This window comes from Anoplopoma fimbria, chromosome 11, assembly GCF_027596085.1.
Source record: "Anoplopoma fimbria isolate UVic2021 breed Golden Eagle Sablefish chromosome 11, Afim_UVic_2022, whole genome shotgun sequence".
Taxonomy (NCBI): Eukaryota; Metazoa; Chordata; class Actinopteri; order Perciformes; family Anoplopomatidae; genus Anoplopoma; species Anoplopoma fimbria.
In genome coordinates, this window is record NC_072459.1 from 8180520 (window position 1) to 8208429 (window position 27910).

The window sequence follows — 27910 nt, forward strand, 5'->3', positions numbered from 1 at the left end:
TATATATATGTATATTCTATACATCGTACACTTACTGATATTGATTCATTTAGGTGTTTAATACTTCTACGGCAGTACATTGCTTCGCTCCCGTGTTGGTACTCATGTCTGTTTCTCCAAACTCCACCTACTGTAAGTAATAAACTAACTATGAAGAAGAACCTCACACCACCACACTTCAAAATATCCGTACAATCCCTTTAAATACGTTCCATTGGAAGTTCCTCTTTGCCAAAGTAGGTCCCTGTTGATATTTCCTTGCCTTGGTATTAGAAAGCATGTTGACAATTCAAAGCCCTGTCACAAAGTTATTGATGTTTCATTTCCCGTTTGCTTTAATTCTACATCCACCACAACCGGGATTCGACCTTCATATATCTGCCTCAGCTGTTTCCCTGCCTTGATTAAAAACATGGGAGGTCGAAGCTCTTAAGCATTTTGAACACGTACGTTTCTCCCCATCAAAGACATTAACCCTAAACTATCCTGCTGCTGTCATTGAAAGGAATGTGGCAGATACCCTCTGCACAGTGGGGACTAATCAATTTATAACGTGATTTATGAGCCAACTCCTAGCTGTAGAATTACATGTAGGACATAGCATGTACGCATCTGTACGCATCTGTGATGTCATTGATGTGGATTTCAGCACAAGACATGACTGGAAAAACAATCCAATGATAACTATTCTGGAGATGGACCAAGCTCCTCCAAAGCCCATCTGTTTATCTGCCAGTTTACAATGTTTTCTAGGGGGAACTCTCGGCTCCAAACAGGAAGCAGAACATGGGGAGAACTGCGCCACACAGGCTCATGCAGTCGCCAAATCTCTTGATAAATTTATACACTACAATCAAGCCGAAAGGCCATGACGCCTGGCAGGGATTACCAAGGGATTACAATATATTCACCCCACTGGGATTCCATCACATGGTGGATCAGATCTCTGTGACAGGGGACCAGTGTGCAGCGATCCCTCAGGGCCACAAACACAACTGTGACAGATTTGACAAAGAGCCTAAGTCTGTCTGACAGCTCAACACAAACCGCTGTCTGGCTACAATGTGAATGTTAAACCAACAGGGTTTTGACGTCGTGGAGCTCTGCCACCGCGTTTCTCTCCTATTTATACCTTCCAGAGGGCAGGAAGCAAAGCAATTAGGGTTTTGGATGAAATTAAGACAGTTTGGCCAAGAGTTACTGGTTGCAATCCAGTCCATTATATCACACAGAGAAACTTTTTCTTCAAAAGCTGACTTGGGACTTTCAATCCCTGTGTAAATATAGACTTTTGCTGTTTGAATAATTCATATGTCAGTTTCAAAATTAGAAAAAGAAAAACTCTCTGAAAAAGCTTACAAATCCTAATAATGACACTCTGGACATCAGTTCATCAGCATAGACAAACGCATACATGCAGAACTTTGGCAGATTAAGTGCAACAGCTTCAAAAAGCAACAGCTTCAAAAGCAATGTCATGAGAGGGAAAGAAAAAGATAAATCCTCTTGTTCTCCATTTGTTGCATTAAACACTGGACACCATCTGTTGGGTTGGACGGCGGTATACAACAGCAGCAGGGTGGCAGCTGCCTCCCTAAGACGCAACAGCCTGGCCACAACCTCATGTTGCACGCCGACACACTCTAAAAACACTATTCTGGGCTCCGTTAATGGGCTCTTTCACTGTCTTAGTTACGGCGGGCAGACCGGTACACTGAGCAGAGATGAAGCTAAAAGGTCATTAATCAAAAAGTGAGCCAACTCCAAACAAGAGGCAGTTTTGGTTGCCTGGCCAGCGTGGATTACTGCGTATTATCACAACATTTCAGGAAGAAAGACAGCAACTGGTCCTGTGTATCTGACATGTCAATCCCTCTGCTGACCCCTCCCTAAACTCTGACCCCTCCCCCAGGCAGTAGGTGACTGAGATGGGCGTTCGTCTAGGCTGCTTGAGCGACTCCCCCTGGTGGCCGCCGCCGCTGCTGCTGCTGCTGTTGCTGATCTGCGCCGTCCCCTCTTGCTCAGGCCGGCCCTTTGGGGTCCCCACGCCCTCCGTGAACGTGGCGGTGGTGTTCAGCGGCTCGGCCTACCAGACGGAGATCAAGGGGCGGTTGAGCCGGGAGAACTTCATGGACCTGCCTCTGGAGGTGAACCCCATCACCGTGCTGGTCAACAACACCAACCCACGGGCGCTGCTCACCCGCATCTGCGACACCCTCTCCACCAACCGCGTCCATGGCGTGGTGTTCGAGGACAACGTCGGCTCGGAGGCCGTGGCGCAGATCTTGGACTTCATCTCCACTCAGACGGCCGTGCCCATCGTGGGCATCAGTGGGGGATCCGCGGTAGTCCTGCCATACAAGGTCAGTGTGGGGGTCGAATCAGGGTTGGGGAAGGGACCAGTACAGATCTGGTCGAGGCTTTACTTGTGGGACATTTGCAGAACACAGCAAACCATAGCATTTTAATGAATTTCAACAACTATTTCAGGCGCTCATGCAGCACTGAAGTCTAAATCCCCAAAATTGCACATCGCTACTTATAAGTCTGAGGAGCCTCACTTAGTCTTCAGGCAATTTCTTGATTGATATCATTCACAGTCAGCAACTAAGATAAGATACCGCTGAAAGCTGAATAAAGTAATGAACACAATAAGTGACAGGATGAATACTGATAATCAGGGTAATGAATAGCAGCAGTAGAGATGCCACCAGCAGCAGTCCACCTCTAGGTTGTAAAGTTCAATTATTCACATGCTAACGGGGGGAAACAATGGCTTTTCATCATTTATTGCCATCATCCTGGTTTGTAACTGCTATAAATTCCCAGCTTTAGGAGATGCAGGACGGTGTGGCTCAACAGAGGCAGGTTATAGAATTACCAGACGGATCAATCTGAGTGAAAGTATTGTTATACAGATACATTAATCACACATCCATGATGAAGCAGGTCCCTCTCTTAGTCTTAACCAGTCTTGTGTAAAAATTATTCAGATCTTTCAAGATATTAACCGATCCAACCTTTTCAGTACAGATACCATTACAGATACCAGTGCTTGGGTTATCGGCCGATACTGAGTACCGATCAGATACCAGTGTTTGATCAATTAGCCTCACTGAGTGCAAGAGACTGGGATCATTATTATGTGTTTCAGTGTAACATTACCTTACTTTATAAAACAAAATGTAACAAATAAAAAAAGAATGTAAATTTACTGAATTGCAACTTTCTGCAATTTCTTCTATATGATGCTTCTGAAGGTCCTTGATTAAGTTGGTTGAGTTATATTTTGCAGTGCTACTGCCATCACCTAGAAACATTGGTGTTGGAGAACCTGCAATCAGCCTACGAAGTTGTTGGTTAAGCTTACGTAAAAAAAAATTAAAACAATTGACATGTTTGCTATTAGCTCCCTGAACTATGCGGTCTACCCGCAAGCTGCTGATGCATGACGTGAGAATCACAAGATCTGATTTTTACTTGTTCTTTTAACTAGAGCAACCATAATACTAAGTTGCCCATTTGTCGTCAGTTGTCTAGTGCTCCATACTATTACTGAAGTTGGATGGATTGGTCTATATTTTAGATATTCAATCATTCGGTTGAAAGACAGCCTGCAGCAGAGTCTTTGGAAATTTCAAAACCTCCGAGCAAAAATGAAACCATTTTAATTACAATTCCACTCAAGGTACAGATTTATTTTCCAGAGAGCAGTCAAATAATCACACAGAGGGCCACACATACAGTCACTTTAGTGCTAATTACATCAGCCATTATCAGCATTAGATTGATGGACAGCCACAATATATGACTTGATGATTAATAAATATCAGAAATACCAATTTGCGCAGGAATGCATTACACTTGCACTATGATCAAGAAGCAAGAAATATATTAGGAAACTTTCTCAAGGTCAAACACAAAACAGGAATCCCCACAATTCCCGTTCATTGTAACGGATACAGTGAGGTTTGAATCGGTCACTGTATATAATCAGTGGCCTCCAAAGACTGATGAATCATTATAAGTACTGTATTAGAACTGTTTGCAGCTACTGTAACTCTCAGGTGAGCTAAACAGCTTGTGGGACGCTTCTGACACATACAAGCTATTAAACTACTTTTAGAATTGAAGCTGGACAGTTTAGCAGCAATGATCCATCTATAGGAGCACGATCAGCCACCACAATGGGCTCAGCCACAGAGACCAACTGTAATCCTTTCAGAATGGTTTTTTTTCTGTTGGCATTTTAGAGCCTTCTGCGGAAGACGTCACAGAGGTTGACGTCACAAAAATCACATGGAGAAAAAATACAGTTTGAAGCCCTGCTACAAGATTCTGCCAATTTATGATCTTAAAATATTCATGGCAAAGTAAACTTTCCACATTATATTAATTAAACTATTAAAATAAATTATTCAAATGCTTAATGTTGCACTTGGAAGACATTACACAAACAGAAGACCACCTACAAAGTATATCTAATTCAAAAAGTGCTGGAGAAATAAGTGTGACTGAAACAAGCTAGTATTGTCAGTTAAAAGGTATGAAACAGAAGGGGTCCAAGAATAGATCCCTGTGGGACACCACAAGAATCTCACATCCCACCAGATGTCAACTCACTTATTCTACAAATTAAATTTGTGATTTAATTGTATCACCATTCGTACTTAAGTTCATTGAGGCCATAATGATATAAATCAATAAGCAAATCCTTACGATGAAACTACAACACAGTCATTCATTTTTTTTCAAAGCAGTTGAACAAGATTGATTATCTTAATAACATAATCAATCTTAAATGATCTTAATAAGGCTATGTGTATTGAATAAGAATATAGCTATATCTTTTCTTGCTTTTTGAATCTTGAGGTATTTTCTGTTTTGTGAGTAAAACAAGGAGACAAAAGTAAGACTCCTGTAATTCCCTTAATTCATAAGGCTTTGTAGACAGCTCCCCTGCATCTATTTCCATAAAACATGGGTAATCTTTCCATCAGCATGGCTTCTCCAGGGTAATCAAAAACATGTCACTCAGCAGTTAATGCCGCCTGCCGCTCATCTACAGCAACTCAATCATACTAAATCACAAAATAAACACATTTAATAAGAAATACGCGTAATGACGGAAAAAGTCAGCTGCTAAAATAAATGACTGCTTTTCATTGACAAACATTGAGATTATTAACATATGCTGCATAGAGGATTCTTAAAGGTGCCTTACAGAATAGCGAGTACATGCATTATTAATATTGATTGTCCCAATCGTAATTTTCTGCTACCCACTGAGACACCAGGCCTCTGACTGACACGAACGCCTCCCTGCCTCACCTGATGATTTGATACTTTTTAGGTAAATAACAATTTCTCATGGTCTTGGGTCCCCATACAATCGATGTTCCATAATTTGTCATCACCTTTAATATAATCCTTTATTTTGAAATTCTCACAGCGCTTCTGTGTCACCATTTCCCTCCAAGCCATCCCTCTTTCCTACAGAGCCGAGTAATGAAATTGTCAAATCATACTTTTAGTTGTTTTTAGACAGTGATGAAACTGAAACTGATTTTGTTAAATAGACGTATGATACCCTCTCATGTTGATTTCAGGCCACTGAATTTAATCAAAACGAAAATTATATAATGGCAGACCTGTAAAATAAGAAAATAACGTATCGTCAAAAGAATCTATACTTTATCATATCGTGATGAAACTTGTGATTTGAACCCCTTTTTAGAAAGTCACCTTTTATTCTTTAAGTTGTCCTTCATCCATATTGAATTGCTTTGAATGTATCAATGTGCACATGACAGTTACCTTATTTACCAGGTACTCAGAGATGAGTTTGTTCCAACCCTCTTTGAGTAGTCTTCTAAAACAATCAGTGACGCCGCCCCGTCGATTGATTTATGGGACGCTGTCAAAGGTAGTCAACAAGGCAAAGGAGCTGATTCATTTTCCATCTGCTCTGCGTGAGAGCCCAGGGGTTTGATCTTTCTGAAAGTGACAGCATAAAATTAGGTGATAAACTGATTCCTGTCCTCGGGACATTTTAACAAACCAGCTTGATGATCGGCAGCTTCATCCTGTTTATTTTCTATCCCAATGAGGACAGAAAGGAACTAATGTGAAGATGAAGACATGAAGTATTAAGCAAAGTTAACTCTACTAAGAACATTATTTATTAATGCATCTATAGCGTTAGAACTCAAGTGGCCATAATGTCAGATGGACATAAAATCAAAGTTACATTAACTATTGCCAGCAGATCAATCTGTTCTCACAGTCTGCTCAATGTGCAAACAGTGGATAAATCAAAATCTGTAATCACGGCTGACAGAAATTACTGAAACGACCGTGAAGCCCAAAAAACTGGAGCTTCACCTGCTTTAAAAGTGAAAATATAGCTGCTTCTTTGCCAGCAACACAAGAGCACAGAGCTCCAACAAATCCTCCAACTCAATGACAACGTAGACAGTTTGTCATTGCTTTCCAAAACAAGCCATAATATTTACAACAAAGATTAATTTAATCTGCTACCTACTATATGGTAAACATTTGACTAGGTTTAGCCGTTTAAAACTATTTTGGGAAATATTGGAGAGAAGTTATTTTATTAAAGAAGCTGAAGGTGCTGGAACTGACATTAAACTAAGTTTTGATTAATCACTCACTGCAGCATGAAAAAGGGGACACCAAAATGGACTATTAGGGTGATTACATAGCATATCTGTAAGACAAAGGGCTGAAGTTTTAACTGAAAACCCTATCTGCTGTAGTCCACATCAGTACTTTTGTGATAGTGTGATTAAAAAAAACTCTGAACAAATAAACTCATGTAGTGATGTCCTTCAGGAGTAGTCACACACTGTGACCGCTTCATTCCTGAACAACCATAGATAAAAAAAATCTACTTGTTCTATCATTATGCATTTAGCTCACAATCCTGACCTAAAATTCAAAGCATCCTTTGAAGCCTTCATCGTGCGGTCTGACAGATCACATCCTCCGAGCCACAGCCCTGTACAGTGGATAGAAAATGTAAAATGTAAGTCAGACAGCAGCAGAACCCTGATTGTCTTTGCAGGAACATGAGCCCAAGGCTTTTTACTCAAAACTAGAGCAGCTCGTTTTTTTCCTCTGTCTGCCATCACTGACGTCCTGAACTCGCTTGTCTCTTCCTCCACCTCCCGCTGCATTTTAAAACCACTGGCACAGTTATAGTTTAACCTGTCTAGAACGAAGCAGAGCAGACAGAGCAGAAATATAAAGCAGCCAGAGGCGAGCGGGGAGTCACAGCATATGTATATGCAGCGCGAGTTAAACCACTCAGATGTCAGGTGTTAAAGTGCAGTGTTAAAGGGGCAAGCAGCAATTTTGAGTGGTTTCAAGTGAGGCAAGTGGAGGAAGTCCTTGACTTAACTGAGTGAAGTGAGTGCCTAAATATGTCAATTAAATCGTTTTCTCACTGGTTGATTAAAAAAAAACGTATCTTGGCAGCATTACGTTTCCTCAAAATTGTATTTGTTGTTGTGAATTAGTTGTATATAAATGTAATATCTAGAAGTAGACCCAGAAATCAGTCTCTAAATGCTTAGCTCAACTGGAAACTGAAGACAATCTCCCTGGTTTTGTTGCGGGAATTAGGATAAAACAAAAAACAAATCCAAAGGCTTTAGGGCGGCCGTTCATACAGGAGGGTTGACGTGCAGAAGTTGTGTGCTTGTCATCACTGTTTTACCAGAAACAACTGCACAGAACTGTTGTTGCTACAGCTGCTCTGCTAACATGCTCCCACGGTGCTGCGTCCTGGATGACCTCGACCAATAACAGCAGGTCATCAACATGTTGCAACCCCAAAAGTCCTGAAACATGTATCGAAAAAGTTGTGATTGTCCTCTGCGAATCCAAGACTGAGGGTGGGTTTGTTAGTCGTCATTCTAGCAACATTCAGTAATCTACAGATGATCAGTATGTCGAGGTCGTCTGGTATCAAGAGGTTAGTTTAGGTGCAACACTGGACAGCTAGAAGATTCTATTATCAATGTTAAGAGTAAACCTAGTCTGAATCTCAGATGTCAAATGTTTTCATATTAGCCAGAAGGATTTGTCTTGTTTTAGGTCATGCAGTTGGACTTTGGAGAACCATTTATCAGATTCTTACAACTAAAGCTGAAAACAATAATAATAAAAGTACTAATGTGATTACATTCAGAAGGTTTAGCAGCTCCAGAGTTCCAAAAAATACTAATCATATGAAGGCCTGCATGGGAAAAAGAAGTTCTCTATTGTTTGTCATGATAATCATGTGAGAGTACCACCTTTTTGGGGAAACATCTACTGAAATATAGCAGATGTCCATCTTTGTTAATACTGTTTTCACAGTTAGATTAGCCAAAGCGTAGCTGTTAATTGTTGCAATTGTTTTGTCATTACTGATTTTTTTTTTCTACATCATTTAATCATGGTGATTAAAATAAAAATATGCGTAAGAAACAAGATATTTTAATTACTTGGACCATGATGATTAACTAAAAGTGGCTCAATATTCAGTGAGTTTTCTTAATTTCTTGTGTCAAATACAGACAGAACTCTCATGTTCATTTGCCTTCTATTTCAGTCTTGCTTTGGACCATCTACATGGTGTCATGATGTTGTTGTTTTTTTTAAAGAGGCAAATGGCCAGCTAGTTGTGTGTCTGTTCCTGGTTGCCGTGCAGGATCTGTGTGACGTCAGCAGCACAGGAAGGCGACGCCGGGGCGTTTCCTGCTGCGCGGCGGAGGCAGACATATGTCACTGCAAAGAGCAAAGCCAGAGAGAGAGAGAGAGAGAGAGAGATGGCTGCAGTTCAGTCATGTGACCTGGGGGAACCATACACCTCTTTGTCTTCCATATCTTCAGTTCTGATTTCACCCACTTCCACAACACATTTACCTCAATACATCATCTCACTGTGGCTTCAGCCCCTTTAGAGACAGGTGGCTTCAGTCTCTTTGTGTCCTCCAGATGTTTTGATGCATTACACGTCTATCGTTAGGCATTCACATACTATTTACACTATTTACATGTCAAGGGATTATACAAATATGCTGATTCGTTTTTAAATGCTTTAGAAACAGGAGGTCTTAAAATCTTCACTTAAGTAAATATTTTGCAGCCAATTCAAATTGTTTACAGGATATTTTTTTGTTTCTTTCATTTCATATTTGAATTTTTTTCTTTACAGGGCTTGTAGAAAGGCTATAAAGTAGTGCATGAATATGAGATATGAGTTTACAGATTCAACAATCCCTCCTCAGCATTGTGGAGGTTAATTTATGGCCTTTTGCTGGTTACAACCACGTATCTATGGGTTACACTTGTTGTCTTTTTGATTCCTCACAGTTCATTTTGTTTGTACGCCCTCTCGCGTTTCGGAGAATAATGCAGTTCACAGCGCACAGAGTATAAACGTGTCAATACAGGACTTATTAACAAAGCTTTAGTCCTGTGTTGGTTGAAGTGAAGTACAAACAGCTGTGGTTCAGAGATAATCACTCTCATCTTCCTCCAACTCAGACCGGCTCCAAAGAAACAAAAAACGAATCTTCTGGCTCCAAAGCTGGTCCAATATTTTGAGCTTGACAAAATGTTTAAAGGGTTAAAAAAGTAAAAGTTGACTGCGAAGATAAAATGTGGCGTTTCTTCATCTGTGTGTGTAAACAGATATGCGTTCTTGTGTATATTTTACTCTGCTGGATGTAATCTCAGCCGTGAGGAGCTAAGCTCTCCACTCAATGGCTGTAATCTTCTTTGGGACTGTGGACTATTACTGTGAGCTTCTGTGGACAACGCTGTGGAAGTACAGCTTACTGAACAGAGTCATGGTTGATACCCATTTACATCTACCCGGGTCATAATCTAACACACATTATCCATAGTATTGGGCAATATGATCATACATCGTGTGATTACAGAGAGATTTCACTTAACTGTTTCTCTCATCTGCTATGTTTGGATTAGATCCGTGGTCATTTTGGATTGCATTATTGTGGTGCAGTACCTTGAGTTTTTAGTATCTATTGTGATATGAAATTACAAATATCATAGACAATTTCATCATGATCGCCCACCCGTTGACATATGAATCATCTTTCTGTGTTTCCTGCAGCAATTTGAAGTTCAGGCTCGCTACCTAACCAGTAATAAGGAGTACTTTCACTTACGTCAGGATTAATTATTACATTTTTATAAACACAATAGGCTTATTATGTACTCCATCACAGTTTTAATAAGTAAGGCAAATATTTAAAACATAATTTAGTAACGACAGATCCTGACAAATTATAGACCAAAGACCAAAATCTTCTTGGACGACACATCTGCAAGAATCTAAAGTGAAGTCGCCTTTGACTAAGCACGTCTAGATTTAATGTGCATCTTTGTTTCCACTGTCCAACGGTGAGGAACCGGCTGAAGATGGCACCTGAACGCTAAAACACATTCTAGAATTGATCATCAAATTATTTGCATACATAGAAAAAACTTGAGTACATTTAGCCGACTTAAGGCCTTCAGACACTGGGAGCGTGACGAATAAATGACACAAAAATACTAACTAGCCAAGTTTTTGAATCAAAACTATTCCATAGTCATATTAATCCATAATCCAAAATCTTCTGAGTGAATTTGAGTTCTCTCTGGTAAACTGTTATGCATTGTATATGTCTAGAGCTTTTATTGTGAAATGTAAGAACAGATGGAGTTGATCTTGTCTGTGTAACCTTCGTCAAGGTTGAAAGGGAGGAATAAAGTTTGCTATATTGGTCCGGGCTACGTGTCCTTTTTACACAACATGATTGATTGATGCCTTTATTTGCGGTGCAAATCTAAAAAAAATCCACCTCATTCAAGAAAAAGAATTACGTTGTAAGTTGTTGTAAGTACTCGTGACTAAATCAACAGTTCTGTCAAAAATAATTGACGTGTGAATTAATCACACAGATAAAACACCTTTCACACAGTTTACACACCTGGGTGGACACGGTCTGAAGACTGGACTGTGTAAAATATATATATTTTTTTATTTAATACCCTCTACGGTTGACGTCTGTTGCACCTTTAACCAATACCAACAGTGATGTCACAGTGCACTTACACACCCTGCAGTACACCATGACATTTTACAAGTATGTAGACCACTGGAGTTCAGCAAAAACAAGAGATTCCGCTGCTTAGTGTTTCTTTAAGTACATGGAGGTTTGTGACTTAAGCATGTGAAAGGTTCATCATGTTGATTCTACAAAGACAGGAAGCAGACAGAACTCTTGGATGGAGATCAGGGAAGAAGTGGGATGCGGCCCGGAGGAGGCTCTGATTGAAGGCTCTTTTGCCCCACTTTTCCAGTGTGGCGGTTGGAACGGGTACAAACATGTCTGCCTTCAGATGTGTCTGGATCAAACATCACAGAAGCCTACTGGACTCTTTAGTTCTGCGTTTGGCTCCTAAAAAAGTACTGGTGGGGAATTCACATTACATTCTGCGTAACCGACTGTGGCAGTTTCATTTCCTTCCAGCATATGCTCTGGACAGTAACCGCACATGCTCTGCACACTGACAGGGCAGTCGTGACTCTGGGCTTTGAGCCTCAGCTGAGCCGGCGGTAATGCCCCGGGCTCATTTGGACCTCGCTATCAGTCTGCTCTCCGCTAATTGAGCTGTTGAGATTGTGGTTTCGCAGGGCGCTTCACTCTTACCGAGCCTTGGGCTGCTAAGTATGTACGAGGTATAAACACACTCTCACATCGGCACATGCACATTCTGACACCTCGGCACCTGTCGGGGGACAACGAACTTGATGTGAACCGTTGCAGACGCAGGAATGAGGCAATAACGCTGACAGATTTGCTGTGGGACAGTGAGGGGAAGGAGAAAATGAGTAGATTTATAGGATCTTCTCAAGCTGCTCTGTGACTAACCTGCATAAGAGTCCTGCAACTAGTGAGGATGTATGCAGCTGGCCGGCCTCCTCTGCAGACTAATCCATCTTAGTCCACAGCAGGTCCCTAACACTGAGCTGAAACCAACTTCTAGTAAAGACGCTGATGACTGTATGTCTTTAATGTGAATATTAACAGTAACATATGAGACCAGGCGTTTTGAAAGGAAAGTTAGGAACACTGTTTTTTAATTTAATGAATTCAAAAGGCCAACTATATCATAACAACTGTCCCACTTACAGTGTTTTTACAATATACTATTTCTTTATTGTTTTCATAATAGTTGACACTAAAACCCAAAGTGTTTTTTTGCTCGTGTCCCATTTAAATCTCTGTGGCCTCTTTTTTTTAACTGCAATATAAAAGTCCTGCTCCTCTATGGAAACAGGGCAATCATGACTAGAAGTAGAGAGAACTCAAACATGTTTTTTGTGCAGAATAACGTTCTCTTATAAGTTATAATGCTATAAATCATAAAAAAGAAAAAGACCCAAGTTGATTTTATTTGACAAAAGTTGGAACCCAGTGGAAACTTTACATTCAACATCTTTCCAAGTACCAACAAGTGTTACGAATTTTGAAAAAAAAGGAGGATCCACATAATATATATATTGAAGAATCTACATTTTTACAGCCTCTCCTCTCCTCTCTGCTCTGTGTTCAGCAGCCTGCAGTTCAGTCAAAGTTTAACAGAATTTTTGTGACGTCACTGTTGGTCTCAGACGAGTCAGTAATGGCTTCCTAGTTGCGTTGAGGAGCTCAGAATTTAATTAATTTTTTTACAGGATCTTGTTAACGTAAATGGTTTATTTGGGACAAACGGTTTTAAGCTTTAATTTGGTTGCCTTTTTCTGACAGAATAGTTGGTCACACATGATGTGTTCGAGGACCTGAAATTGGCTACTGTTTAAATAAACCACACTTCCCAATCCCTGCATGACAAAACCCCTATCATATAAAGCTCCCTAACTGTTTGAGGATTTGAGAAGAGAAACAAGAGCAAACAAGAGCTGAGACAAGTGAAACGAGGCAAGAGGAAAAAGAAAATGTTTTCAGGGGCACAAAGTCAGTGGATTCAGCTGTGACGTCTGAAATGGTAAGATGCTCATACATCACAGGACCACTAAGCTTCCTTCAAGGACAGAAAGGAGACAGGCTGAATGAGATCACAGGCCGGTTGGCAGTCTCTGGATACCTGAACCCTCCAGTCCTCGTCTAAGAGAGCCCCGGCGCTCAGGGTGGAGTGGTTTTTCCACAGAGACGGAGAAAGGTCAGGAGGGGGCCAAGGAACATATCAGTCCGACTGAGCAAGAGAAAGAGCTTCTACAACAACATCCCCCAGAGTCAAAACATATATCTCTACTTAAGAAAGATCAGAGGCATGTTACAAAGCATAAAGTCCTCTTATAGAATAACAAACCCCAAGTCCGCAACGTAATCTAACATTAATGTCGTGCTACTACAAACGAGTCAGGGTTTAATGGTGATGTTTGTTTTGCAGAGCAACAGTGATGATGAGGCATAGTAATTGGAATCTGCTGAATGATCAATAATCTCTGCTGAAACTAATGGCTGCACATGTAGAGTCGCAATCAATCCATCACTTCACATTAATTGCGATACCTTTGTGTAATTAGTGTAAAGAGACGAGACAGACGGCTGGACGGCGTCATAAGATAAAATAATCCTTTATTAGTCCACACTGCTATGAATATGTATATATGATTTTAAATGAAAGGCTAACAACTGATCCTAATTAGTGACCTGACCGTCACTAATTAGGATCGTTTGTTTTTTGGCTTTATTAAAGCTTTACAGCTCAGTCAAAAGGAATCAATAAGACATTCTGCCTCCCATGAAAAATCCTTTAGATGTTATTTTTATGGTTTGATTTGATGTAGAAAATTAAAAAAAAAATAACTTTTGCTGATGGCTTGTTAAAAAGAAGGAAACACATAATCCATCATTGAAGTAAACGAATATCAAAATATCAAAATAGTTTAATAATTTAATAAGATTTATTATTGTTTATCTGGCATTAAACAACTTTACTTTTTACTACCTTGACGTTAAAGAAAGCACCCTATAATAGGCCAACTACTATTTGTGGATGAAAGCATAACATTGTTCATAAGACAAATATTTATGATAATAAATGTTATGTCTCTTATCCATCAGCACATCTCGGAGCTTTGGCTTCATTTAATCTAAAAGAACGACAATTTCTGTATTTTTGTGCTTTAAGTCTCCGTGCTTGAGGGGATTCAGCTTTTTTCCCATCAAATGTAAAGGTATCACAAGAGGCAAAGTAAAGTGCACTGGCCAGGTTTTCTTGCCTTTTCGATTCAGTGGTGATTCATTGATTTTAAAATGTTACAGACGGCACCTTTAAAGGTTAACTCAATACTAAATCACAGGCGAGAAAACTGCTGCTGCACCGTTTTTCCTCCTGGGATCTTTCAGGCACCTTTGACCACACCCCCAATCAGTGATGTCGCAGCAGGTGTAAAGTCTCTGAAAAAAGGAAAAAAACTCTACAACTGAGTCTAAATTTGAGCTTAACTGCTGTTTTGAAAGAAGCATCACACACTATAGATGCTACTAAGTATTTTTTCCCCCCTCTACACATAAAAACATCATTCCTCTCTCAAGGTCATTGCATTTGCAGAAAAGACAGATGAAACGCAGAGTGCAGCGCTGTCCACAGTGATGGCACCATCCCTCTGAATTTGCAAGTGTGGATGACGGCCAGTGTTTGCGAGGCAAAAGTAAGACATGTGAGTTTAAGTGATGAATGGGTCTGCAGCTCCTGGACGAGCAAAATAAAGCAGAGCCACTTAACTCCTGTCAAAACCGCACTGGTTGGGCAACCCGCTTCTCTCTGTGTGGTTTGTATGAATTCTTTGTGCCCTCGGGAAAAAACAGGGCCCTCCAAAGCTCCATCATACAAATGGAATTAAGATGCGTTAACTCTTTTGCAGTTTTGTGGCATTCTTTGCTCCTTACTGTCCGTGTCTTTGAAATTCACTGTAATATAAAAGTCCTTCACCTCTGTGGAAAAAGCACAATCGTGGCAAGAAGTAGAGGGAACTCAAAAATGTCTCGTGTAGAATAACGTAGCAATAATGCCATAAATCATAAAGTTGAATTTCTTTGATAACTTATTTTACAAAAATTGGAAAACGCTGGAATCTAAATAAAATACAACATCGTTCCAGATGCCTACAAGCGTAACCGATGTTGGGAAACATATTGGAGGCTTTATGTGCTATATGTTTGAAATATTTACATTTTAAAAGACCTTCCGGCCTCCTCCTCTCTGCTCTGCTCTGTGTTATGCAGCTTGCAGTTCAGTCAAAGTTTCTCAGAATTCTTTTCACGAGACTATTTGTCTCAGACATCAATCTTGGCTTCCTATTTGAGAAGAAAAGCTCGCAATTTAATGTTTTTACAGGATCTTGTAAAAGCAAAAGGTTTATTTGGGACAAGATTTTAAACAACACATGTAGAATAAAATGTTTTTAATAAAATATCAACATTTTAGGCTTCGTTTTAGCTGTATTTTCTGACAGAAGCATTCGTCACACCTTATGTGTTCGGAGACCATCCGAAAGATGAAAATCTGACAATAATAACGTTTTTTACAAACGTCTGGCTTTGTTAAACGGTGTAGTTTTGGTGTTTAAAAAACAAACATGCTTTTCAATCCTGCCAGTGGGTTTTGGTTTTTTATGCTTGTTGGTCCGGAGCCAATTGCGTGCAGATGGTTAAGTAGCCGTAAAGGTCTTCACATATTTTAATCTCCTCATGATGATGTTTTCCTCTTCATACAGGGTGAGGGCTCCAACTTCCTCCAGCTGGGCTCCTCCATCGAGCAGCAGATCAACGGCATGTTCAAGGTGATGGAGGAGTACAACTGGGACAGCTTCGTGGTCATAACCAGCCTGTACCCCGGATACGAGACCTACGTGGATTACGTTAAGTCCTTCACCGACACCAGCTACTTCATATGGGATCTGCAGGACGTGCTGACCTTTGACATGTCCGCCGATGGCATGAACGACGTCCGGGCGCGGAGGCTGCTGCAGCAGATCGACGCCCAGGTGCTGTTGGTCTACTGCTCCCACGAGGAGGCTCAGTACCTGTTCAGCATGGCGGCCGAGTCCAGACTGGTGGGGCCGGGCTACATCTGGATTATCCCCAGCCTGGCGGTGGGGAACCCGGACATCCCCCCACCTGAGAGCTTCCCCGTGGGGCTCATCAGCATCATCACGGACCGATGGAGGATGAGCCTGAGGAAGCGGGTGCGGGACGGCGTGGCCATCGTGGTGAAAGGCGTGCAGAGCTTCAGGAAACAGAGGGGCTTTGTTCCCGAGGGCCAGAGTGACTGTCACAACCCCGTCAAGCCAGCTGCTACTAACGACTCTCTGTTCAGGTAGGCTTTATTTATGATAATCATTGTTTTCATAAATTTATTTCATTATATTTTAGTAGGAAGCTAACTTGTTTCCTGTTGCTGTTGATTCTGATTGTTGTAAAATGTAAATTACCCATTAAATTGATGAATTCAGTATTATTTCCACAGCACAAATTTGCCCCCCAAAAAATGAGTGCTTTGGAAATGAGCATTAAAAAAATAAAATTTGCAAACAATTTCCAGTCTCTTCCACTTTGATAATTTTCCAATCGTTGTTCAGCACAACAGCTTCCCCTAAGCCTGTCATAACAATTCATTATTGACTAATTGTACGATTATATGAACACAAACTCGATAACCTTTTAAGTTATAGGTTTATCATATATTATATAGACATGACCATGATCATTTTTACATTATAAACTCATCGCACGATATATATAGACATGACCTTGATAATTCTAACATTATAAACTCAACGTACGATAAATGATCAAGATGTCCATCACTTTAATGTTATCGACTTATCGTACGATACATGGACAAGACATTGATCCTCTTAAAATAGGAGACATATCGTTTTATATATGAGACCTCAATCATTTTTAAGTTATCAACTTATCGTACGATATATGGTCAAGACGATGATATTTCCCATTGTGTTCACATGTGTGTTTGTTTACATTAGAATGTCACCAACATTTTGGTTAACATGATGCCAGAATAAACAGCAGGGTTTTCCCGACCATTAGAAGACTTGGACGTTTGTCAAACAATGCACATTCTTGTTCATGGATCCCGAAAGTCCAGCAACAAAGGAACATTTGGAACAACTAACTTAATCAGACACGTAGACGTATTATATTGTTATTCATTCTCATGCATGTTGCTCAGAGTACTCGCATGGACAGGCTCCTCATTTTTAAAGGCCTACATTTTCCATTTTAGACAACTAAATTAAAAGCTATCGGGCAAGTGGCTAAAAAAAGACTTATGTGAAACCCTTCAACATGTTGTCCAATGAAAGTAGTAATATCGTGACAGGACAGCACAGATGTTTCATATTTAAAGCCATCAGGCAGCTCCAAGGGCACCATCCCTCTCTTTCCTACTAAGCTTTTTATTTAGAAATAGAAAAAGCATTGGAAAAAAAATCACTTCATTATAATAGTTTAGTATAAAAAATAGAAAATTAAATCACTTTGGTAGTAAAGAGAAAAAAAATGGCGAGTTTGACTGAGTACTGTCAGCTATTACAATAGACATAATTCCACCGCTTCAATACATTTTCCCCAGCATTTTCAGAGATTGGCCTTTATTTATATTGCTTTTAATTTTGAATACCACTGTTTATTCAGGGATTCACGATACATTGTTCCTGTGGAATTCTTCAAAGTATTTTGATTGTGTGAATGCCTGTCTTTATAAAGGGTTTTCCATGTTTGATAGCAGAGAGGGACATTCATTTATTTGTATTTCTACATGCATCGGCACACACAGGAACACAATGCATGATGTATGTTAAAAGAAGAGAAGAAGAGCTAGTGGCCAGTGATGGTTCTCTTGGCAAAGACTCACACACATTTAGAAAAATGGCCGCTGGGGCCACTTGAAGTCATTGCTCATAAATGACAGGAGTGAGTTACAGAGTGGAGGCTCCTACCACAGAGACAACTCTGCAGTGACTTGCTGTTAATGGTGCTAATGGTGAACATGAGATATGAACCCCTCTGGCTTTAGACTTTCTCATGTGTACTTTATGGTGCCTCGTTTGTGGTGTTTAAAGATAAACTAGACACTAAGGATAATACTTTCATTTTAAATTGAACCCCCAAGTATAATTAGAAAGCACTCAATGTGACCGACTGTTACTGCAGCTGTTAAAGATGATACGATTCCAACAAAAGATGATATTTTAGAGCTGATCCATTATGGCAAAAATCAAAGCATGATTATTCTGGTCATTATTAAGACCATGATTATTTAACTTGTTACTAAGTGACTTTGGAAACATCATGCAGTTACTGAACCCTAATCTAAAACTTTAGATTTGTTTGAAATTTAAACAAAGTCTCTCTCAGACAGACATCAGTTGAACATCTACTAGAGGTAATTTCTCCGAAAAACATAATCAAAGATTGTTTGAAGTGTTTGAGTCTTCTTTTAGTGTCTCGATTTATATATTTTATTTGCATAACTTTGTTTGGGACAAGTAGACTTTTGTATGATGGTCAGGTATCATACGGGAATAGCTATTTACATCTGTGGAAGCTGCACAAAGAGGTCAAGAGATGATTATTTATGCATGACTTCCCATCTGTTTGGTGATGTGAAAACGTTTTATAGCGACTGTCACACTTTCCCAAACTGTGTCCTCTGGCATCCTCCTCCTCGTGTCCTCAGCACTGTATCTCTTGGAAACCGCGATGTAATTTAGCGGTGGGGGTCGGCTGGTATGTGACGACGGATGAGGGCGGGGCTTCTCCTGGCTCAAAACATGCCCAAAAGAGCAATCTGACACCATCTGTGCCACTGAGCAAATCCTATTTTGTTAGAAAAATGTTTTAATCAGCAAAGGGAAGAGCCAGAAAAAGAAAAGAAAACTGCTTATATGAACCAAGGTCATTCAGGGAGATTGGGTTGGTGTTGTGTGTAAATGTGTGTTGCCGGACACAAGCATCGTCGGACACTTATCTTGCATTATGAAACATCACTCTCTCCCTCTCCTGTCAGAAGTAATTTCTCTTTCGGAGTCTTCAGAGCCGTAGGGGAGACAACTTTTCCTTTTGTAAACCCGAACAAACCATGAAAAAGTGGAAATGGCGAACATTATCTCGGGCTTTGATACTGTACAACCCCCTTTCCTCTTGGACTTTCTAAAACCCAGCAGGCATGATTTGAGCAGCAGCGGCGTTCGTCGGCAACATGAATGTCGGCAAGATAGAACAAAGCACTTTCCATTAACTTTATAGTCAGTCGTTTCTTCTCTTTCCAGATCAAACGTTAACATCCTCCGCGGTTCTCAGATTTGTCCTCATTTGATTGGAGACTTTTTTCTTTCTTTTTTTTCAAACGAGCTTCTGATAATGAGTCAGCTCACCTGTTAATGGGATTATTGCAGATTACAAGATTAAATAGGCTTTTCACACAGACAGATCCGAAGGCTATTCTCCTCCCAGCGGGCTTTCATCACCTCAACTGGAGTGTCGGCTGAGGTGAGAGAGGAAGCGCTGCAGGTCTGATATAACAGGATGTGAGTGATGACACGGTGGGATCAGAGGAAATAGCTGGTCTCTCACACTGCAGGAGCTGTCAGCAAACCTTGTGTCTCTGTTGCAGCTTTCTGTCCGATGACGAGGCATTTTGTAACATGAGCCAATCTGTTTAAATGGTTTCATATGACTCAGACATAATTAATTAATACAACACATCAGAAATGGAAAAATGAAAAAAAAAAAAGCCTTGTTTTCCTAAAGATTTGCAAGTTGTAAATGAGGTTAAAATGGAAAGACACATAGGGAGATCCAGGTAAAATAGGGCAATTTGGTGCATTCTGGCAATAATTGTTATCCCTGCTTATGGCACCAATTTATGCATGAAAAGTATACCGTTTGAGTTTGAATTTTTGAGCATTTTTTTGTTCTATTTTCATAGTATAACTTACACACTGCCATGTGCATAAAATCTGAGACACAATTGTTGTATGCGGTCAGAACAGTTGGATCTGCATCTGCATTCATCACAATCCCTTTAACATCCAACACCTTTTGTGCAATCTGAGCCACTATGTGAATCTAGGCATGTGAATTATTAATTAGTAAGTGAAAGTGTATTGATATTTTCTTACACTTCTATTATGTGATAGTAAGGTAAAAATGACGACTTTTGCATTGTTGTTCACACAAAACAAACACTTTATGCCTTTGTGATGGGCATTTTTTAATGATTTTGGACAGAACTTCAGTAAAGAGTGGTTTGATTACACTGCAAATATGTTTTTATTTTCAAGTTAAAGTCACTGATGATCTTTCTTTTTTGACTTTCTTTCTCTGCAGGCACATGTTGAATGTAACCTGGGAACACAACGACTTCTCCTTCAACAGCAACGGCTACCTGGTGAATCCAGCTATGATCATTATCACTCTGGACCGAGAGAGGCAGTGGGACAAGGTGAGCTTTTCACAACATGGGGAACCCAAGTTTCACTAGACAAAATCAGTTTTTTTACACACCAAGGCTTCATCCACACTACGACGTCTCCATTTTGAAACCCATAGATTTTGCTACGTTCAGGCCTTGGGTCCACACTATTACGGAGTTTCGGAGCACCTGAAACAAAGGAGATTGAAAACGCTAACAATGTCGCGTAATTTTGGAAACTGTGGGTTACCTTGTAGTGTGGACAAATGCTGACATGGAGACCTACGAAAACAATGACGTAGACAACTGCGTTCGCTACTTGATTGGGTCTTAGCATTCATGACGTGTCCTTCCCTGATTCGTCACGCCGCCGGTCAAAAACAAACAACAGCTTAACAACCAGGTTGATTCAACATAGATAACAGATTGCAGGCTTGCCTGATCTTGTTGTCGATACAAGCAGCTGTTGTGCAGTTAAATCCTGCATTTTATAATTCTACTACTGTCAACATGGAGAAAGCAGCTGTTATTGAAGCAATATGCGAGCGGCATGTCCAGCGGCATTATTAGACCTAGTCTGCAGTCACGTTTTGTGGCTTTGAGGAGGGCGATGGATACAAGGACTTTCCTTTTCTTATCAATGCTTATTTTGTTCTGCACAACTATTGTGAAGTTCACAAAGAAACTGTAAACGAACAAAAGAATAAATGCTCTCCAGAATGACAGCAACTTAAGCCACACAGCAGAGCTACAAGTGAGAGAACAGAAACCAAGCAGAAAGAAGGGAGAGACATGTGTTGACTAAAATTACTAACCCATAATCTAGTAAACTTGGATTTGTAAGTGTTCATATTAAAGTAAATTTGGTGTGTGGTGAGAAAGGTAAATAAAGACCTGCTGCCTTGTAACTAAGTTTGAAAAATAAAACTTAAAACTTGTTTTTCACAAAATTTGTCCGTTTGAGTTTATAGTGGAAGATTATAGAGGAAGATCTTCAGTATCAACCACAACCTTTTATTATTTATGTGTACTATAATAGTATGTCATATTTTGTGTAACTAAGCAGCCAATCTTTTTCCTGTTTACAACAGCATCGCATGCCCAGTGTACGTGAAAAGTTATGTGATATTCGTTTTTAAGCGTGAAAGTATTGACGGAAATCCTTTCAATAACGATGCTGAATTGCCCATGTGGACAGAGATCATTTTCGTTTTAAAACCCAGTTTTCAAATGGAAGACGTATTAGTGTGAATGTAGATTAAATCTATTTAGTGAAAGCATAACACCATGATGTACCTTGTAGAATGAGAAAACAGAAGAGCTTTTCTTCAGTAACAGCGGGTATTCCTCTGCATAAAGTGATTTCATACATCACTGGTCTCTTTGTAAAGAGTCCACCGATACCAGGTGAACTATTTAATGAAGTATCGTTTCCTGATCACACCCACAGTACTACCTTTCAAAAATACCTCTGTCACTTACTCCCCCATCTCTTCAAAAATATATTAAAAGAAAGCCCACGCACACACATTTATCTGGTTACTTTGCTGCAGCAGTGTGCCACCTCATTGAATTGTCTGGAGATTGAAACATTAATTTAACCACAGGAAGCAAATGTTGTGGACTTCAGACTGGAGGGAGTTGACTTCCTCCACTGGTTTGATAAAAGGTGTTTAGTAAAACATCACGCTCAAAGTAAACAGCCCGAGGCGTTTCAAAGCTAATTATGTTATATTTATGTTTACGGGTGCGACTCTCTAAATTTCCAATATACTGTCAAGGCTATGAGCTAATGGGAAGTTATTTGGTTATGGAAGCAGCCAGAAGCCATTGTGTGTATGAATTAATACAGCAGCTGGTCCAATTGTACTGGTATTTTGGTACATTTATTTGCAGTCAATGTTATGCCAGTTTGTCATATTTTTGTAAAATATAATTTTATGCTGAATCGGACCGATTTGAACTTTGTCCCACCATTTGTAGAACAGGGATCACAAAGCCACCGTGGTTTCCATCAAAATGTAGTTTAAAAGTTAATTTCAAGCTAAATAAAGGGTGAATCGGTGTGTTTCCTGTTTACACATCATGTCACTCTGTCTTTCAGTATCAACATTCACTCTCTTCAGTAAACCCAGCTGTCATTGCCAAACTCTGCTGTTTCAACAAAGCTGCTCAGCTACTGTTGTTTTTGGCTGACTTTGTAATACGACAGCTACCTGTGTTCTGCACTGAAGGCTGTTTTGTAGCCCGGCGTTTCGTTTGCGAGTGTTAGCAGGAACGTTATCGCGGTGATCATAGTGTTTGTTCAGTTTATTTGTCTGTAAATTAATGCTGCAACTCCCAAAAACCCAAACTAAGTTCCTGTTTCTTGCTTGTCACTTTCTAAATTAAGTGGCTCTCTTAATTAAGGTGGGCTGACCTTTAAGGTGGACCAGCTATTCTTCTTCAAGTGACACTCCATTCCTCTGATTTATTATAACTGTTTAACTGATTAATCAGTACAAATTATTACGTCAGTTAACAGCTAAATGATTAATTATTAACATTCCTAAATAAAATGGATGAGAAGAAAGATGAAGAGCAACATGTCGAGCAACTAAATCAACTACTGATGAGGATTTCGGTTTAACTTAACCATGATTCTGCAGATGTAAGACCTTTCACAAAAGAGTAATTAGTTCATTTGACTGTTCATTAGTCTTTCATACAATCGTTTAGTTTTTACTGACAAAAATTGCATTGCATGATTATACATCAAATCATGGTTTCTGTTTCCAAAGGTAACTTCTTATCTAATCTTGTTTTTTTTTTTAATTTTTTATATGTTGTCTATCTATCACTTGAAAAAAATAATTGGTTAGTCCATAAAAAATGTCACAGAAAAGAGTGTCTTGTTTTGTCAGACCAAAAGTCCAAAAACCAAATATATTTTAGCTTGCAATACTAAACAGAGAAAAGTAGCACACTTGAACCAGAAACTGCTAAAAATGAATAATTCCTGTTTTACAAATTAAAAATTTTGGAGAAACTATCGACATTTTTTTCTTTCTGCCAACGATAGTGCAGTGTCCTTCTGGGTGATGCTTTGCATACATCAGCAGCAACGACGTGGCATCAACAATGGAGACAATTTTGAATCAATCAATCAACTGCAACAACAGGTTCTTTCTCCGATCTTTGTATCCCTGATGAGCTGCTTTTTCTTTTATAACACAGACAAAAGCAGCCGTATCTATTCGCTTTTCTGTTGGACGACGTAGTAGTTGAAGGGCATTTTCCTCAAACGCAACACTCCCAGTGGATTAGGGAGGTTTCTAACTATCTTAATATCCTCAGTAGCTTCAAATACAAACAGGGCCGTTGGCTCTGGACACACGGTAGAAGTTTAACACAGTCTCCTCCAAAGGGCTGAAATTAAATTCAGTGACGGTAACATGGACTGGATTCGTCAATGTCTAATAAAAAGGTTTACTTATACAGCCAAAGGCTTTGGTTGAGGTTAGCGTTAGGCAAACCCGGTTCTAAACGGGAACCGATTCTAAATTAGTAAAACCTGGAGAATATATAAGGTCTGGAGTTAACGGTTTTCTTTTTGTACTTTTGAAGTTCTGGAGCGAGATGTCCTCGTCTCAAACGTCCTCTCTCTGTCTCTTTGTCTTTGTGCTTTACTCTGACACACCACACACATACATACTGTACACCCACAGCCACTCCGGCTCAGTACAGCGAGACACACATCATGGCAGATAGAACACAAGGATCCAAAGTGAGGCTACATTTTACTCCAGTAGATGCTGAGAACTCTCGTCTCAAACTCAATAAAACCCTCACAAGTTAAGGGAGGAAACAGCAGCAGTTTATCACAACATCTGGACAACAAGCAGAACATCAGTCTGCAGAAATGATCAGTTTTCTACTGTTCGGAGATCAGCCGTCCATCCTCGTCCACTGCAGGTAACGTTAGTTAGATCAGAAGAACAGGATCATCAATGAAAGATCATCACTGAGATAATTGTTCAGCTGCAAATGTATTTTGGAACTTCTTGTATTGCTGCTCAAGAAAAACTATTTGTTTACAAATATAAATCAATGTAGATTATTTTCTTAGTTTATTGTATTTTCTTTTCAATATAATCAAAAAGAACAGATAAGAGTATCGATAAGGAACCGAACCGATAAGCAGAATCCCTAAGAGTACTAGTACTGTTAAAATCCTAACGATACCCATCCCTAGTTGTTAAACCAGAAACACTTTGAGCCCAGAGTTGAAGGTATACGTGTCCTCTCTTTCACCCTCTACACACATTTCCACCAAGCTGACCTTTAAATAAACCTTTCATGGGAGGAAACTGTATTTTTCTCACACCTTTTAGAGCTCAACGTTGTGCTCATTTCAGAAAAAATGTTGTGTTAGGCGATAGCTTTTCTGTGCTTAACTTTCTCTTGCCTCTGGCTTCTTTTTCTCTGAGAGCTGAAAATCAATTCCATCTTCTGATTGCCTTTTTTTGCCAGCGTTCTCATTGTACACATTTGCGGATCAGCCTCTCTGTTACCTTCATACATCACCTATGTAGCCTGACACCGTATGGCCCTATACCTGTTTATTAAACTTAAACCATTTCAATGCTCTTATCTAACGCAGTCTTGTAATGTGCTACTTCCCGAGAGTTATCATTTAGCTGGTTCTCCGACTTCTACCACAGATCTTAAAGTCAAGGTAACTCTTGGAGATGGAGGGAGAGCGTGACAAAAGAGAGTAACGGCAGAGAGAAGGAAGCAATGGGAGGAGGAGGACGGGGAGTCATTGCTGTTATATGGCAGGGTGATATGCGAGCTGCTGTTTTCTGGCTGTATATCCGTGACACGCACAAACCCTGAAATTACAGTCTTGCCGGCTGGTTTGTACACCAAAAAAAAATCAAATTTAAGTATTTTCCCAATGGGTTTTTGTAATGTACCAACTCTGCTACTTGAGTGGCAGTCATTGTATATTTAATTTTCATTTGAAAAAGCTATACAATAATGTTTTTGGGGGGCGCATTTTTCAATATGAATGAACAATGAAGATGTTCACAGTCGGAGCAGCCACAGGGACATGAGGGTTTTTCATCTCAGTATATTTCCCTGGAATTTGAAATTCTGATTGACTTCACTAAAAGCCCACGAGTGTTGGCGACAGATAAACAGCAGGACTGATCAATATGACTGGCAGGAGAGAGGAACAACTGAAAAGTCCAGAGAGAATTGGGATATTTGCTCTCCTACTCCCCCCTACTTCCACCACTTTCAGTTTTTTCATTTCATTGTGACAAGCTGTACTGACTGGCGTGATCAGACAGGATTGTCCCCATTCCTGCATAAACAGCAGAGATTATGTGGGAGGGAAAAACATTTTGTCCAGACTGACACTTTTTTTTTTGAGCCCTCCAGGAAAAAGAAGCACACTCGAATGTTTGTGAAATAAACAGACAAATGTATAAATGTTAGTCAGCTCACACTTGCACTGGCTACCTCACTACTGGAAGTAAATTCTAAGTGTAATTGATTTATCTACAGTAAAATTAGATAACTGTGACACATCTGTTCCCTCATGGTAAATTGTGCAGACAACAGATTAGTTAATGGGAGTGACTGATCTGAAACAGTGTTATTGATTTATAAAGGATTCTAGAGATCATATTCAAACTGCTTTATTGTATCCCCTAACAAAATAATCAAAATTTGGCCTTTTAGAGTTATGAGACTACAGGTTACATAAAGTCATTTTTGTATATACGAATCAGACGGCAGCTTTGTGTGTTATGCCATCTAGCGACGCTGCCATACTGCGGTGGTAAGTCGTAGTGTCTGCTGACCGTGTTCACTGACGACCTTTCGCCAAATGCTTCTGTGGTTGCTCCGAGTAAATCACGTAAAAGGTTGCATTTAAAATTTATTGAAGATTTTTAAGAGGACACCTTCATGTTCTGTTCTTGTTTTCAACAGCTGCAGACACCAAAACACCAATGATTTAGCACACTATTTAGCACAGGAACAGAGCTTGAGAAAACTAACGATGTGTTGGTGGGAATGGAAACCGTAACAAATAGGTACAAACAAACCAACTCCTTGTTTACATTTAGCTTTGTTTTATTGCCAGAGTGAAATGAATAATTAACCACATGTTTTGTTATTCATAGTTGACGATTTAATTCATTTTTGTTAATTACTCCCATGTTAATGGAAGTATTTTTTTGTGCATAATCAATCTTAGTGATATCATTTCAGCCTTAATTAGTTACAGGGTCTTGCCATTGCAAAGCATGTGATAAAATCGTTTAAAATAAAATGCAGTGAAGTGATACTCATTATGTTAAATCATACCACATCAGAACTGCCGAGTGTTTTTTGATGAATCACCTCTTTTTGTTCATCCATGTAACATGAAAACATATTAAAAACTGACTGTAGCTGCTTCTCATTACTGTCTGGATGCTTACAAATGTAAAACATTTTTAATTAATTTCTGAATTGTGGTAACCAAAGCATCATAAAATAGGCCCATCCGATTCAGCATAAAGTCAAAAGTCACTGGGATGAGTTGGTGTTTTAGCTAATTGGGATCCAATTGGTCCTCTGGGACCGTTATTCCTTCGTTTCCCTGCGTGGTTCAAGCAGTGGAACGTGGTCCTAAACAGGTCACAGCTTTTTTTCAGATAAATGTTTAATTTCAGATCTTGATTATGTATTAGGCTCGCTTGAACGCTCATTTCCCCACAACATCCAATTAAAATTAGCTTGCTGGTAATATAGCAGAGGGTGGAATTGCTTTCGTTGCACTAGACATGAAATTGCACTCTTTACATCCCCAGCGACCCAAAAAACAATTTTCTCTAAACTGAAATCCTCCTCGCTGCACCAGGTCTTGATGCACAAATCACAAGGACACGTGATAACAATGTGTACAGTTAGAGACTCGAAGACAACTGTATTAAGATTGGAAGTTGAGATAGACACTGTTATGCAGTCGTGTCCTCGGTTTCATCTGAGATATATGAGACGCAGTGTGGTAAGCATATGGAGTTTGATACAGAGATTTATCAATGTCTCGCTGTGATTCACCCCCATCTCTCTCGAATCCTTCAGGTGGGGACCTTTGAGATGGGGATCATGCAAATGAGATACCCGGTGTGGCCGCGGTACGGCTCCTACCTGGAGCCGGTGTCGGACTACAGACATCTGACGGTCGCCACGTTGGAGGAGAGGCCCTTTGTCATTGTGGAGGCAGTGGACCCGGCGACCGGTACATGTGTCAGCAACACCGTACCCTGCCGACGACAGTCCAACAAGACGGAGACGTAAGTAACAAGACTGAATAGTCTCTCCTTAACAGAAC

At 39.9% G+C, this 27910-nt stretch overlaps 1 protein-coding gene across 1 annotated transcript in view; it reads left to right on the forward strand.

The window, feature by feature from the left end:
* Positions 1–1928: 1928 nt before the first annotated feature.
* grin2ca (glutamate receptor, ionotropic, N-methyl D-aspartate 2Ca) overlaps positions 1929–27910 on the forward strand; it is a 48978-nt gene continuing 22996 nt past the window's right edge. The window contains exons 1-4 of the mRNA XM_054607855.1: positions 1929–2363; positions 15812–16413; positions 20451–20565; positions 27661–27872. Of these exons, the coding sequence (XP_054463830.1) occupies positions 1929–2363; positions 15812–16413; positions 20451–20565; positions 27661–27872 (1364 nt within the window). The remainder of the gene's footprint in view (positions 2364–15811; positions 16414–20450; positions 20566–27660; positions 27873–27910) is intronic.